Here is a 15182-nt window from a genome sequence, read left to right on the forward strand (position 1 = left end):
CAAATTTAAATCTTATTTCAAAGTCTTTTGAATTTCTTTTGAAATTTTTGTTCTGGAAAATCTAGAAAAAATAATGATTTGTCTTTGTTAGAAATATAGCTTGGTCCAATTTGTTATATATTCTAACAAAGTGCAGATTGGATTTTAACCTATTTAAGACATGTCATCAAAATTCTAAAATTAATCATAATCAGGAAAAATTACTAATGATGTTCGATAAATTATTATTATTTTTTTTTTCAAAAAGATTTGAATTTGCTATTTTTTTTATAAATTTTTTTGGTTGAATTTTGAATTTTAAAGAATCGAAATAGAAAATAAACTATGTTTCAAAATTTAATTTTAATTTTTATTCGTGTTTTCTCCTCTTTTAAACCGTTCAGTTAAGTGTTTTTTTTCATCATTTATTCTCTACAAAAAAACTTCCGGAAAAGGAAAAAAAATGTACGACGGAATGACAGACAGAAATACAAATTTATATATATATATATATATATATATATAGAGAGAGAGAGAGAGAGAGAGAGAGAGAGAGAGAGAGAGAGAGATTTATTAAAGGTAAATTGAGCAAATTGGCTATTTCCAGCAATTTATTTAAGTGTGTATCAAACTGGTAGCCCTTCGCATTAATCAGTACCCAAGAAGTAGCTCTTGGTTTCAAAAAGGTTGGTGACCCCTGCTCTGGAGCAACTTATGTGTAAAATTATTAACACATTACCGTAAAATATGAAAGAATATTATTTATCTCATTCACGTAAGAGACTAGGCGTATATCAGCAATCGTCACACACACACGTCAACCAATAAAAATTTGGCGGGGGCGGGTCATTGCAGAAGAGCAATGTGGACTACTACTTCCGTACCTATGAAATGTGATCATTTCAACATTGGCGGTAACTTATACAAACTGAGAAGGGCTGAACAAAAATGGCACCGAAAAGGAAATCATGTACTGCGTGTTACGATCCGTTACTCGGATCTTCACATGTTGTTGTTTATTTTTCCTTTCGTGTTTTCATTCTCCATTCTGACCCGTTTACTTCCTGTTTTGTTCGTTTCCATGGTCACTTATTATTTCCACCTGCTAGTCTCAGTTCTCGCACACCTGTTCTTGTAATCACCACCCTATATAAGCCAGCCTCTTCTGTTTATTCTTTCTGGGACTCTAGTTTGCTCTCACGCAACTATACGTCTGTTTTGATCGTTTGCTTTCACGCAATTCCTACTATTTCGCGCGAGCTCTCACGCTACGCACCTCGTTATTAGCTCACATGCTAAATGTTTTATTTACCCCTTTTTGTGTGCCAACGTGCCAGTTTAATTTCCTATTTTGTATCTCCTAGTTCTCATACTTGCGTCTTTGGTTTGCCTTTTGTTAGCTCCAGTGTTTTTGTTATAGCTCTCCTTCTGTTATTTAGAATATTTTGGTTGTATCTTACCTTTGTTGTGTTCTTCGTTTTGACGCATCCTTGAGGGAATCGAATGCCTGTTCACCACATTGCCGAACAGGCGTAACACTGCAGATTACAAGCTGGAAGTAGTGAAATATGCAGCAGAAAACGGCAATCGAGCAGCAGAAAGAAACTTTGGAGTAAGCAAGAAACTTGTAAGGGACTAGCGAAAAGCGGAGGCTACTCTTACAGAAATGAAGACAACTAAAAAAGTTAATCGCGGGCTCAAAGCTAGGAGGCCACAGCTCGAAGAACAGTAAACGGTAGCATGTTCTATATGTTATAGTTATTTGAATGACTCTTACCATAATATGTTACGTTAACATACCAGGCACCTTCTCAGTTGGTTATTTATGTGTCATATAACGTACACTTATTCAGCCTGTTGTTCACTATTCTTTATTTATTTTAAATTGCCTTTCAAATGTTTATTCTTGGTGTTGGATTTTATCAAATAAATTTCCCCAAAAAATGAAATTTATACTCTAGTGCGACTTATATGTTTTTTTTTCCTTTTTTATTATGTATTTTCGGCTGGTGCGACTTATACTTCCGAGCGACTTATAATCCGTAAAATACGGTATATCCTTTGTTTCATCAAGTTAATAATGACAAAGTGTTGACTATGAAAAGAGCCTTTTTTTCCCCCTAATGTGTTTAACGATTAATTACTCTTTTATCATTGTGGTGTCTTAATCACACAATACCCTTTTGACAATCATGTTTAACACACTGGGGATGTTCAATTTTAATTATTTTCAAAGGACATCAAAACATATACAATCCCAATCATATAAGATTTGCAACAAGCCGGAATAAAACACCCTAATAGAAGAATAGATTGCACTAAAAAAATATATAGGCAAAAACAGGTACTACAGCTTATTTAGTTCTGTGATGGCAGCTAAGACAAAACTACATCTGTACCGTTTTGTGTTACTTCTTGGGACTAAAAACCTCCGTCCAGATGGGAAAAACTGAAAATGGCTGTGTAAGTAGTCAGATACATCAGTTAAAATGGAGGAAGCTATCCTTGTTGTTATGGAGGTTGGCTGGAGACAACTGAGACTTACCGATTAATTTACTTGACACCTAAACTATTTGATTTATGGAATTCTTGTCCTTTAGTGACAGGTGACTGAACCATGAAACCAGAGAGAAGGACAAAACAGATTATATAAAAGCACAGTAGAACATGATCGTGATGGTCTTGTCAACTTTAAAATGAGAGAGTTTTCTCAGACATTACAAACGCTGGTGAACATATTTACACACCGCATCACAATTAGTTTCGAATTTCAGTTGTTCATCAATAAACGATAACATCAAACCTGAAATGTTTTTTTAAAATGTTGCCACTTTTAACTCATGTTATGCAAATTTATACTAACTGACAACTGTGACATCATTTAATCAAAAGGCCTTCATATGGCTAAAATAATAAAAATAAAAAAAACATTGCAGGTTTAGTATTTTTCTAGGGTTGTAGTTGATTGAAAGATATGAGGCAAAGTAAAATAAAATATGAATCCAAAATTTTTGTATGCTCTTTGAAAAATTAAGGACTTTTATGTCTTATATCACTGTCTCACAAGGTGTAGTTCCTCTTTGAAAATGGCCTTGCAAATGTATAACTGCCACCTAAATAACATTTTGTTCTCCTTCTCTGCTATCCAGGTATGGCCACGGCGCCACACAACCCGCTTCCTGCTGAATTGAAACTTGTAAAATGAATACTCACTTTGGAATGACAAGTGAGTATCCAATCACAGTCTCGTTAACATCAGGCTACCTAGATAGGCTACTGCCAACAACTTGTGATCTGATTGGCTATCGCAACTGTCTATCAACTGTATGTGTTGTCAAACTCATCCGCTAACAGTCCCTAAGAGTATCCAATCACAGGACGCGAAAACATTTCAGTGAGGCCAGCTTGAAGGCCTTACTGACAACAACTTGTGATCTGATTGGCTATTGCAACTGTCTATCACCTGTATGTCCACATTCACTTACAGTGCACGGATGCCAGCATTTTTGATTCTGAAGGGCTCTGGCAGATTTGGTAGAGCATGGCAACATAAGCTAACTGAATTCTGATTGGATAAAAAACTCTATAAACTAAAAACAACATCACTGGAACGAGCATAATATGACATGAAGAGAGTAGCAATACTTTTAGATATTTAGGGAAAGTTAATAAAAAATGTTTTTATTAACTGGGGGGCGGGATAGCTCGGTTGGTAGAGCGGCCGTGCCAGCAACTTGAGGGTTGCAGGTTCGATTCCCGCTTCCACCGTCCTAGTCACTGCCGTTGTGTCCTTGGGCAAGACACTTTACCCACCTGCTCCCAGTGCCACCCACACTGGTTTAAATGTAACTTAGATATTGGGTTTCACTATGTAAAGTGCTTTGAGTCACTAGAGAAAAGCGCTATATAAATATAATTCACTTCACTTCACTTTTTATCTTTTATTATGCTCATTATTTCTGGTTTTGTTAGGCCAGCAGAGGAGGCCTTGCTGGCCTAATTACAGTCTCGTTAACATCAGGCTACTTAGATAGGCTACTGTCAACAACTTGTGATCTGATTGGCTATCGCAACTGTCATGTGATTTAGGGCTATATGAATAAACATTGATTGATTGATTGATTGACTGACAGCACACCACTGGGACAAACTGTATGCATCATTCATGTCATGCAATCATATATGACCACAGCCTTCGATCACCTTTTAATATCTGTTGTTAAGACTGCTGGACACATTTGGAATATTAATCAACGTCATTGCTTTCCAGTAACTATTGTACATCGTGCTGGCCTTGTGTTCTGCCTTTAAGTTATTACTGCAAATACCGTATTACCTTGTACAAACCCCGTTTCCATATGAGTTGGGAAATTGTGTTGGATGTAAATATAAACGGAATACAATGATTTGCAAACCATTTTCAACCCATATTTAGTTGAATATGCTACAATGGACAACATATTTGATGTTCAAATTGATCAACTTTTTTTTTTTTTTGCAAATAATCATTAACTTTAGAATTTGATGCCAGCAACACATGACAAAGAAGTTGGGAAAGTTGGCAATACATACTGATAAAGTTGAGGAATGCTCATCAAACACTTATTTGTAACTCCCCACAGGTGTGCAGGCTAATTGGGAACAGGTGGGTGCCATGATTGGGTATAAAAGCAGCTTCCATGAAATGCTAAGTAATTCACAAACAAAGATGGGGCGAGGGTCACCAATTTGTAAGCAAATTGTCGAACAGTTTTAGAACAACATTTCTCAACGAGCTATTGCAAGGAATTTAGGGATTTTACCATCCACGGTCCATAAAATAATCAAAAGGTTCAGAGAATCTGGAGAAATCACTGCACGTAAGCGATGATATTACGGACCTTTGACTCCTCAGGCGGTACCACATCAAAAACAGACATCAGTGTGTAAAGGATATCACCACATGGGCTCAGGAACACTTCATAAAACCACTGTCAGTAACTACAGTTACTGTCAGTAACTACAGTTACTTACAGTTGTAAGTGCAAGCTAAAACTCTACTATGCGAAGCGAAAGCCATTCATCAACAACACAAAGGAATGACGCCGGCTTTGCTGGGCCCGAGCTCATAATAGATGGACTGATGCAAAGTGGAAAAGTACTCTGTGGTATGACGAGTCCAGATTTCAGATTATATTTGGAAACTGTGTACGTGGTGTCCTCCAGAACAAAGAGAAAAATAACCATCCGGATTGTTATAAGCGCAAAGTTCTAAAGCCAGCATCTGTGATGGTATGGGGGTGTGTGTATTAGTGCCCAAGGCATGGGTAACTTACACATCTGTGAAGGCACCATTAATGCTGGATGGTCCATACAGGTTTTGGAGCAACATATGTTGTCATCCAAGCAACGTTATCATGGACGCTCCTGCTTATTTCAGCAAGACAACGCCAAGCCACGTGTGACAACAGCGTGGCTTCGTAGTAAAAGAGTGCGGGTACTTTCCTGGCCCGCCTGCAGTCCAGACCTGTCTCCCATCAAAAATGTGTGGCACATTACGAAGCGTAAAATACGACAACAAGACCCCGGAGTGTTGAACAACTTAAGCTGTACATCAAGTAAGAATGGGAAAGAATTCCACTTTCAAAGCTTCAACAAATAGTTTCCTCAGTTCCCAAACGTTTATTGAGTGTTGTTAAAAGAAAAGGTGATGTAACACAGTGGTGAACATGCCCTTTCCCAACTACTTTGGCACATGTTGCAGCCATGGAATTCTAAGTTAATTATTATTTGCAAAAAAAAATAAAGTTTATGAGTTTGAACATCAAATATCTTGTCTTTGTAGTGCATTCAATTGAATATGGGTTGAAAAGGATTTGCAAATCATTGTATTCCGTTTATATTTACATCCAACACAATTTCCCAACTCATATGGAAATGGTGTGTGTAGATGTGGTTAGGATTATACACTTTTATTACTGCAGATGTTGTGTCCGTGTACCTGTAGGATACTGTAAGTGTAATAGGTTAACTATTTGAAATTAAATAAATCCCACATTTGCTTTTAGCGAACACTTTGAAAAAATATAAAAACTTCAAATGTAAAACAATGTGGAGATTAATCTAATGAGACTACATACTTCCAGTGTTTCATGGTATATAGTAGTGATATTTACTTTATCAAATAATGATTTTGATTTATTCGGTCAGTCAAGACAGACTATTCATGTCCTATGTTTTTAAGTACAAATGGTTTCTCACTACATAAATTCCTTTGATTAAACTTATCCACCTGATGTCAGCATGTTGTTTTTGGCGAGGCAGAAATATGCAGCTCTACCGCTTTAAACTGGCTGGATTTATTGTGTGATGCAAATAAGAAAGCCTCTACGCAGAGAAATGCACACATTTCATTGGCTGCAACCAGTGAATGGTGAACATTGATACTTAAAATTCATGTCACACACTGCAGTTTCATTCAACCCTTGGCGCCTAACATTTTGCCCGACTGTGCCACTTGAGGGAGCTAAAATGTAAACCAATCAGGACACCGTCTACAAAGGCTGTTTATGTGGCACAATGAGGAAGATGTGCAGACTCATTGATATATCACATCCGCAGTCCACACCCCAGTGACTCAATCATGAAAAACATTCAAATAAACATCCCTACCGCATTACTTTTATTAAACTGCTCATGCTATTAGTGGGCGTGTTGTGGGTGATCGATTAAGACTGTGTGTGCAATTGATAACAAGCACATTTAAATGAGGTGTTTGTGTGTACTCCTGGTTATCAACATTCATACAGTCATTTACTTCATATTCATGGCATCATGCAAAAAAAACCTATGGTGTTTTTTCACTGTTGAGGAACATTCAGCTCAAGAATCTTTGCTACATTATCAAAGATTGAAGCACTCCTCACAAAATAACTGTGATGGTGCGCAGGAATAGGGGCAGCACCGTGGTTCAGGCGTTAGTGCGTCTGCCTCACAATACGAAGGTCCTGAGTAGTCAGGGTTCAATCCCGGGATATTTCTGTGTGGAGTGTGCATGTTCTCCCCATGACTGCGTGGGTTCCCTCCGGGTACTACGGCTTCCTCCCACCTCCAAAAACACGCACCTGATTGGCAACACTAAATTGGCCCTAGTGTGTGAATGTGTGTGTGAATGTTGTCTGTCTATCTGTGTTGGCCCTGCGATGAGTTGGCGACTTGTCCAGGGTGTATACCGCCTTCCGTCCGATTGTGGCTGAGATAGGCACCAGAGCCCCTTGCGACCCCAAAGGGAATAAGCGGTAGAAAATGGATGGATGGATGTTAAAAGAATAATGGTATTTAAAAAGAAAAACCTCAGCAGACACTTAATTGACTGAATTAAATGAGTGTGGGTGTCTGGCTCCAAATCATGTCTGGGTTTTTTTTTTTGACAGTCCAAATATGTAAACAAGGAACATGTTCATCCTCGCTCAAATTAATGGGAACATTTTCGTTTTCTCGGTCCGAATTGCACTTTTTGTTGGAGGCTACCATTATAAACAATGTGAATATGTGAGAAGCCATCACACTTGCGACGTCATCGACTGTGACTTCCGGTAGAGGCAGGGCTTTTGTCTTAGCACCGAAAGTTGTGAACTTTATCGTGGATGTTCTTTACTAAATCCTTTCAGCAAAAATATGGCAATATCGCAAAATGATCAAGTATGACACATAGAATGGACCTGCTATCCCCGTTTAAATAAGAAAATCTCATTTCAGTAGGCCTTTAATACCATAGAAATGGGACATGGTCGAATGTCTTCTCCAAGTACACAAATCACATGTAGACTGGTTGGGCAAACTCTCATGAAACCTCAAGGATCCTGACAAAAGTACAGAGCTGGTCCACGGTTTCATGACCGAGACGAAAACAACACCGCTCCTTGTGAATCCGAGGTTTGACTATTGGGCGTAACCTCCTCTCCAGTACACCAGAATAGACCTTACCAGGAAAGCGGTAAGGTTTATTCAGGGCGTGGTCCCACGATATTTGGAACACACACTCCGGTTGGCCTTCTTAAAGCGAGGAACCACCACCCCAGTCTGCCAATCCAGACACACCACCCCCGGTGTCCACACAGTGCTGCAGAGTCTTGTCAACCGTGACAGCCCCACAGCATCCAAAGCCTTAAGTAACTCCGGGCGTAACTCTCATCCACCCCTGGGACCCTGCCACCGAGGAGCTCTTTAACTACCTCGGCAACCTCAGCCCCAGAAAAAAGAGAGTCAACCACAGATTCCCCAGGCATTCTTTTCTCATAGGAAGACAGGTAGGTAGGATTGAGGAGGTCGTCGAAGAATTTCCTCCACCAAGCCACAACATCCCGAGTCCAGGTCAGCAGCACCCCATCCCACTGTACACAGTGTTGACAGTGCACTGCTTCTCCCTCCTGAGGCAACGGATGGTGGTCCAGAATGCATCCGGAAGTCATTTTCATGGCTTCCCTCAACTCTTCCCATGTCCGAGTTTTTGCCTCTGCGACCGCCTATGCTGCACACCGATTGGTCTGTCAGTAACTGTCTGCTGCCTCAGGAGTTCCAGGAGCCAAAAGGATTCGATCGAACTCCTCTCAGCTTGACGGCATCTCTCACCATTCTGGGATTGCCGCCACAACAGGCTCCAACCAATAGAGGCACGGAACATGGTTTACTCTGACTCAAATGTCCAGTGCCTCCCTCGTGACATGTTAAAAGTTCCTCTGGGGGTAGGAATTGAAACTCTCTCTGGCAGGCGACTCTGTGAGAGGTTCCCAGCAGACTGTCACAATGCGCTTGGGCCTTTCAGTTCTGACTGGCATCCTTCCCCACCATCGGAGTCTACTCACCACAAAGGGGTGACTTTAAATGTAGTAATCAGTTGTGCACAAACAAAGCCCCAGCATTGCAGCTTTTACAGGCGTGCGCACTCCCACGGCGGGAATAATTTTTTGTCTGGGGCCTCCCCCTGAAGAAAATTAATGCCGCCCTTAAAACTTTTTCTTCAGCTGGGTCTGCTTAATAGTATCACTTTTGCTTGCTCCAGTGAAGAGCCATTCAGTTGTATAAAAGCCTTGAAGTTTCTTGTCCATGGAGCTCAGGATCCGTGCTTCCCATGCTGTCCAATGTTTTCTTGGTCAGATGCTCGTTGATATACACCGCAGATCCTTGCCTTATGTTCTATGTGTTGTTACAAGAATCCCCTCACTTCTGTAAAAATGCACTTCATTGAAATAACGTTTAAAAAACAACTTTGGTCTATTAAGTTTGCACGCGTTTTAATACATAAGCAAACCTCTAGTTAGTCAGGGCTTTGATCACCAGCAGGAATACATCCAGCAAGCTATAATTCAATTCATTCAAACACAAATACATCCCCTTCTGCAAAGATACATTCAAAATGGCTGCGTTATAAAATAAATAACATATCTGTCCGCTGAGTAAAGTGGTTACAATATCTTTGTAAATGGGTTGTTTACTTCTTGTCACGACGAATGAATGAAGACAAAAAGATGTTCATTCATACATAAGAGGCTTCTGGACAAGAATATACTGAGATGTCTTTTATGAATATGCTTAAAATTTATACACAGTGCTTTTATATCACTATAGCAACATTCTGACTCTAGATATTAGGTATGGGCAGTAGTGATGAGCCTTTAATATTATCTGGCATACCCCGAAAGTCAATAACACCACAGTTAATATAAAGAAGCATTGCTCTGCCCATATAACGGGAGTATACTCAATAGCACATACTGCATCATGCTGAGTGTATGATTATCTGACAGACATTCAAATAGGTGTTATATTACCTCACTAGTAATGAATAATAAAGTTCTGTTCCCCTATGGTTTGATTGTCTAGAAACTAAAATTGAAAAAGAGGCACCAGACTGAACCAAAAAGTAGTAAACAAATAAAGACATTTCTCTATATAAATATAATCTCTAGTGATCATAATGCACATCGATATAAAAACAGGAATTCTAGAACCAACTGTTCAAGTCAACACCTCCCTGCTTTCTAACAGTTGCCACAAGGCAGTAGAAGTCAAAGGGATCTCAGGTTGGTAGCAGTTTATAAAAGCGCTTTAAAAGAGACAAGGCACTAGTTTCTTCCAGAGCATGCTGCACAATGCAGTCATTCTCTTAATTTTCCCAACCCTACTTTCAAAAAGCATCCTGAAAACCACTTGGATCCCTATCAATGCCTGGAAAACTGCAGAGCTGAGATAACTTTCTTTTACCACTAAATCCACCATTTTTGAATCTCTTTAGTTTTACAGGTGAGGCGTATGCACATTTGTATTCTCTTGTGCCGTTTCATTTGTTGCCTTTGTCCGAATAGGTTCTGTCTTCACGCGTTCGAGTCTGCTCACAGAGACATTTACCACCACAGACTCTTTGCTCACTAATGTTTTTGTCTCCTGATTGTCCTTGGGTCTGGTTTTGGAGAGGCTACTTTTTCCCACTACGGACTCTTTGCTCGCTGCTGTTTCTGTCTCCTGGTTATCCTTGGCTGCGGTCTTGGAGGCACTACCATTTTGCACAGAGTTGGTATTTTTCCACCGATGTTGATGAGAGTCTTCTCCAATGTCAACAGTGAGGTTTGTGTAGAGTGGCTCCAACTCTTTGGAAAGGAGCTCATAAGTCAAAGAGTTGAGGCCGTCGGAGCGCCAGTTAAGTCTGGTCCTTTTTAGAAGGTCGAATCTAAAATGGTAAATGCAGTTTACGACTAAAGACTGGTCAGGTTTTATGGTTCAGACACAAATTGTGCGTGCAAATTGTACCTGTGTGGGTTTTGCTCATTGCCTCGGTCTCCTCTGTGCTTGATCATTTTGTAATGGCCGATGGCCACTGGGGGGCGGACAATCTTCATGCCAGACAGACGCACTCTGTATGAACAGTCAAGAAAAAAAAGAGCAGTACATCAATGGAAAACAATCAAAGAGAACAACAACAACAAACAGAAAAAGGTGCTACAAATGCTATGGTACCAATATCACAATATGCACTGTACTCTCATAAAAACTCCCCATCTCTACTAAGTCTACCCCCGAGCAGGTGTGGCTACAAATGTAGCTTACCACCATCAGGTGTGAATGTGGAGTGAATGAATGATGGGTTCTCACTTCTCTGTGAAGCAATTTGAAACCAGAAAAGCGCTGTATAAAACTAGTCCACTATGGATTGAACTTTCACAGTATCATGTTACCCCCGCTCGACATCCATTGCTTTCGGTTACCCTAGAGGCGGCGGCGGTTTGCCCACATATGCGGTCCTCTCCAAGGTTTCTCATAGTCATCATTGTCACCGACGTCCCACTGGGTGTGAGTTTTCCTTGCCCTTATGTGGGCCTACCGAGGATGTCGTTGTGGTTTGTGTTGTGGTTTGTGCAGCCCTTTGAGACACTAGTGATTTAGGGCTATATAAATAATCATTGATTGATTGATAAAGTCTCTCATTTCGGATAAGTGGACATCCTGTTTAGGATGAAGTTTCCTTTCCATTGTCAAGTATGCTTTCTCGTGTGGCAATCTGCTGATTTATGTTTATCAAGCATGGCTCCGTATATTAAAAAAAAAGGTAACACATCGGTCAGTCACGCGCAAAACTGCATGCAAATTATTGAACTGATGCCCAGGGATTTGCACTATGGAGCAGGACTGACAATGTCAGTTTTACAAAAGTTCTCATCACAAACATTCAATGCACGCATGTCTTGTTACTTTTTAGAGTGTCCCTGCAAAAGCAAGTCACAATATTTATATAAATATATTATTGCAATGTGGGCAGCACGGTTGAAAAGGGGTTAGTGTGTCTGCCTCACAATACGAAGGTCCTGAGTAGTCCTGGGTTCAATCCCGGGCTCGGGATCTTTCTGTGTGGAGTTTGCATGTTCTCCCCGTGACTGCGTGGGTTCCCTGCGGGTACTCCGGCTGCCTCCCACCGCCAAAGACATGCACCTGGGGATAGGTTGATTGGCAACACTAAATTGGCCCTAGTGTGTGAATGTGTTGGCCCTGCAATGAGGTGGCGACTTGTCCAGGGTGTACGCCGCCTTCTGCCCGATTGTAGCTGAGATAGGCACTAGCGCCCCCCGTGACCCCAAAGGGAATAAGCGGTAGAAATGATTGGATGGATGGATGGATCATTGCAATGTGTTCTGAAATGTTACTTATAAAAAGTAACTTATTATAGTTACTCGTTACTTTATTAAAAAGTAATTGAATTACTAACAGAATTACTCTTTAAATTAAATTATACTTTTCTTAAAAAAATACTTTAAATTTCTGGCAAATGCATTTGAGAAATGCTTCATATAAGACCACAGTGTGCAGAGTCCATGCTTTTAAAGGGGAACATTATCACAATTTCAGAAGGGTTAAAACAAATAGAAATAAGTTCCCAGTGGCTTATTTTATTTTTCGAATTTTTTTTCAAAATTTTACCCATTGTGGAATATCCCGAAAAAAGGCTTTAAAGTGCCTGATTTTCGCTATCTGTGAAGCCACCGTCCATTTTCCTGTGACGTCATCCAGTGATATACATGCTATCCAAGCGGATAGCGCAGCAAAATATAGCGACATTACCTCGGATTCAGACTCGTATTTCAGCGGCTTAAGCGATTCAACAGATTAAGGAAGCAGATAGCGAAAACTAAATTGAAGAAAAATTTGAAGCTATTGAGCGAATAGCTATTGACGCTATTTGGCCATGTCTGCCTCAGCATCGCCGGTAAAATGTGCAGACCAAACGATCGGGACTTTCGCATCTTGTGACACCGGAGCAACTTAAATCCGTCAATTGGTAAGTGTTTGTTTGGCATTAAATGCGGGTGGAGGGAAAGGCTGGATGCAAATATAGCTACAAATGTACATACAGCTAGCCTAAATAGCATGTTAGCATCGATTAACATGCCGTGCTAATCGATGCACATGCTACGTAAATCAACTTGAATCCGTCGCTGATCGTGTTGTTACACCCTCCGACAACACACGGACGAGGCATGATGTCTCCAAGGTATGGAAAACAGTTGAAAATACGGAAAATAACAGAACTGATTTGACTCGATGTTTATAACGTGTTTGAGAAAATGGCGGTTGACTACCTAGGTGACGTCACGTTGTGACGTCATCGGTCCGAGAGCAAATAATAGAAAGGCGTTTAATTCTCCAAAATTCACCCATTTAGAGTTCGGAAATCGGTTGAAAAAATATATGGTCTTTTTTCTGCAACATCAAGGTATATATTGACGCTTACATAGGTCTGGTGATAATGTACCCCTTTAAAAAGGCAGGGCCTGTAATGTTGTCAAGGGTTTCAAAGGAGCTATGTTTTTTATCTGTAACAATGAGCAGCACACTTTGACGCCAGCTCTTTTGAATATTTTCACCGAATTATGTTACCTCTGATTAATAAATAGCTCGAATGTGCTTCGATGGCTGTCATATCTTCTTGTCAACAAACGGAGTATATTTTGGATGGCTAGTTTTGACACTTCAATCATAGATTAGTTGTTCAATATTCCCATTGTGTTCGTGTGCCTATGTTGTTGTCTGTTGTGTCACAGTGGGAAGGTTCCTCTTCCTATTTAATATCAAGTTCCTTTTAGTGCGGTGCTGCCTGTTGCTTTTACTAGTAAAAATATATTTCCTGCAATGATCTTGCTGCACTTATAAGGCTGTCTTGTTGTTGACATAAAACCACGTCAAAAGTAGCGTGGCACGTTTCATCAAGCTACGGCTAACGACATTGTAACGGACCTTCCATCCATCCATCCATTTTCTACCACTTGTTCTCCTTTTGGGATCGCGGGAGGTGCTGGAGCCTATCTCAGCTGCAGTCGTGCAGAAAGCGGGGTATACCCTGGACAAGTCGCCACCTCATCGCAGGGCCAACACGGATGGACAGACAACATTCACACTCAAAAGTAATAATTAGATTACTCGTTACTAGTAAAAGTCATTGCCGTTGCTACAAACATTGGACATGGATACTTGTGTTAGAGGCCTACTGAAATAAGATTTTCTTATTCAAACGGGGATAGCAGGTCCATTCTATGTGTCATACTTGATCATTTCGCGATATTGCCATATTTTTGCTGAAATGATTTAGTAGAGAACATCCACGATAAAGTTCGCAACTTTCGGTGCTAAGAGAAAAACCCTGCCTCTACCGGAAGTCACAGACGATGACGTCACATGTTGATGGCTCCTCACATATTCACATTGTTTTTAATGGGAGCCTCCAACAAAAACAGCTATTCGGACCGAGAAAACGACAATTTCCCCATTAATTTGAGCGAGGAGGAAAGATTTGTGTTTGAGGGTATTGGTAGCGACAGACTAGAAAAAAAATAAAATAATAAAAGTTAAAAAAAAAAACGCGATTGCATTGGGACGGATTCATATGTTTTTAGACAGATTTACTAGGATAATTCTGGGAAATCCCTTATCTTTCTATTGTGTTGCTAGTGTTTTAGTGAATTTAACAGTACCTGATAGTCGGAGGTGTACGTCCACGAGTGTGTTGACGCGCAGTGTCTCAGGGAAGTCGACGGCAGCTATATGGACGGGGCAAGCTCAGCTGATATCCGGTAAGAAGCGAGTTTTTAAGCAGAATTTTCTCACCGAAACCTGCTGGTTGACATTCGGTTGGGATCCATGTTCGCTGTGATCCATAGTAAAGTTTCACCTCCGTGAATTTTAAACAAGGAACCACCGTGTGTTTGTGTGGCTAAAAGCTAAAGCTTCCCAACTCCATCTTTCTACTTTGACTTCTCCAATATTAATTGAACAAATTGCAAAGGATTCAGCAACACAGATGTCCAAAATACTGTGTAATTATGCCGTTAAAGCAGACGACTTTTAGCTGTGTGTGTGCACAGCGCTCATATTCCCTAACAGCCCGTGACGTCAAGCGTACATGTCATCATTACGCGATGTTTTCAAGAAAATTTAAAATTGCAATTTAGTAAACTAAAAAGGACGTATTGGCATGTGTTGCAATGTTAATATTTCATCATTGATATATAAACTATCAGACTGCGTGGCAGGTAGTAGTGGGTTTCAGTAGGCCTTTAAACAACGCCAAAGCGTCAGAACATCAGGTTCATGCATTTAACGTGAGCTTGCACACAGTTTTGGATGCCTGTGTTCGCGGGGGCTTTGCAGTCTGGCTCCGCAATGACGTCACCACGAGGTGG

The 15182-nt window shown here is 40.4% G+C and overlaps 1 protein-coding gene across 2 annotated transcripts in view; it reads right to left on the minus strand.

The window, feature by feature from the left end:
- Window positions 1-9234: 9234 nt before the first annotated feature.
- b4galt3 (UDP-Gal:betaGlcNAc beta 1,4- galactosyltransferase, polypeptide 3) overlaps window positions 9235-15182 on the minus strand; it is a 29297-nt gene continuing 23349 nt past the window's right edge. For both annotated transcript variants that reach the window (XM_061904460.1, XM_061904459.1), the window contains 2 exons: window positions 10765-10869; window positions 9235-10684 (listed from right to left, as the gene is read on the minus strand). In XM_061904460.1, coding sequence (XP_061760444.1) covers window positions 10255-10684; window positions 10765-10869 — 535 coding nt within the window. In that variant the 3' untranslated portion in view covers window positions 9235-10254. The remainder of the gene's footprint in view (window positions 10685-10764; window positions 10870-15182) is intronic.

Source organism: Nerophis ophidion, linkage group LG06, assembly GCF_033978795.1.
Source record: "Nerophis ophidion isolate RoL-2023_Sa linkage group LG06, RoL_Noph_v1.0, whole genome shotgun sequence".
In the NCBI taxonomy this organism is placed as follows: domain Eukaryota; kingdom Metazoa; phylum Chordata; class Actinopteri; order Syngnathiformes; family Syngnathidae; genus Nerophis; species Nerophis ophidion.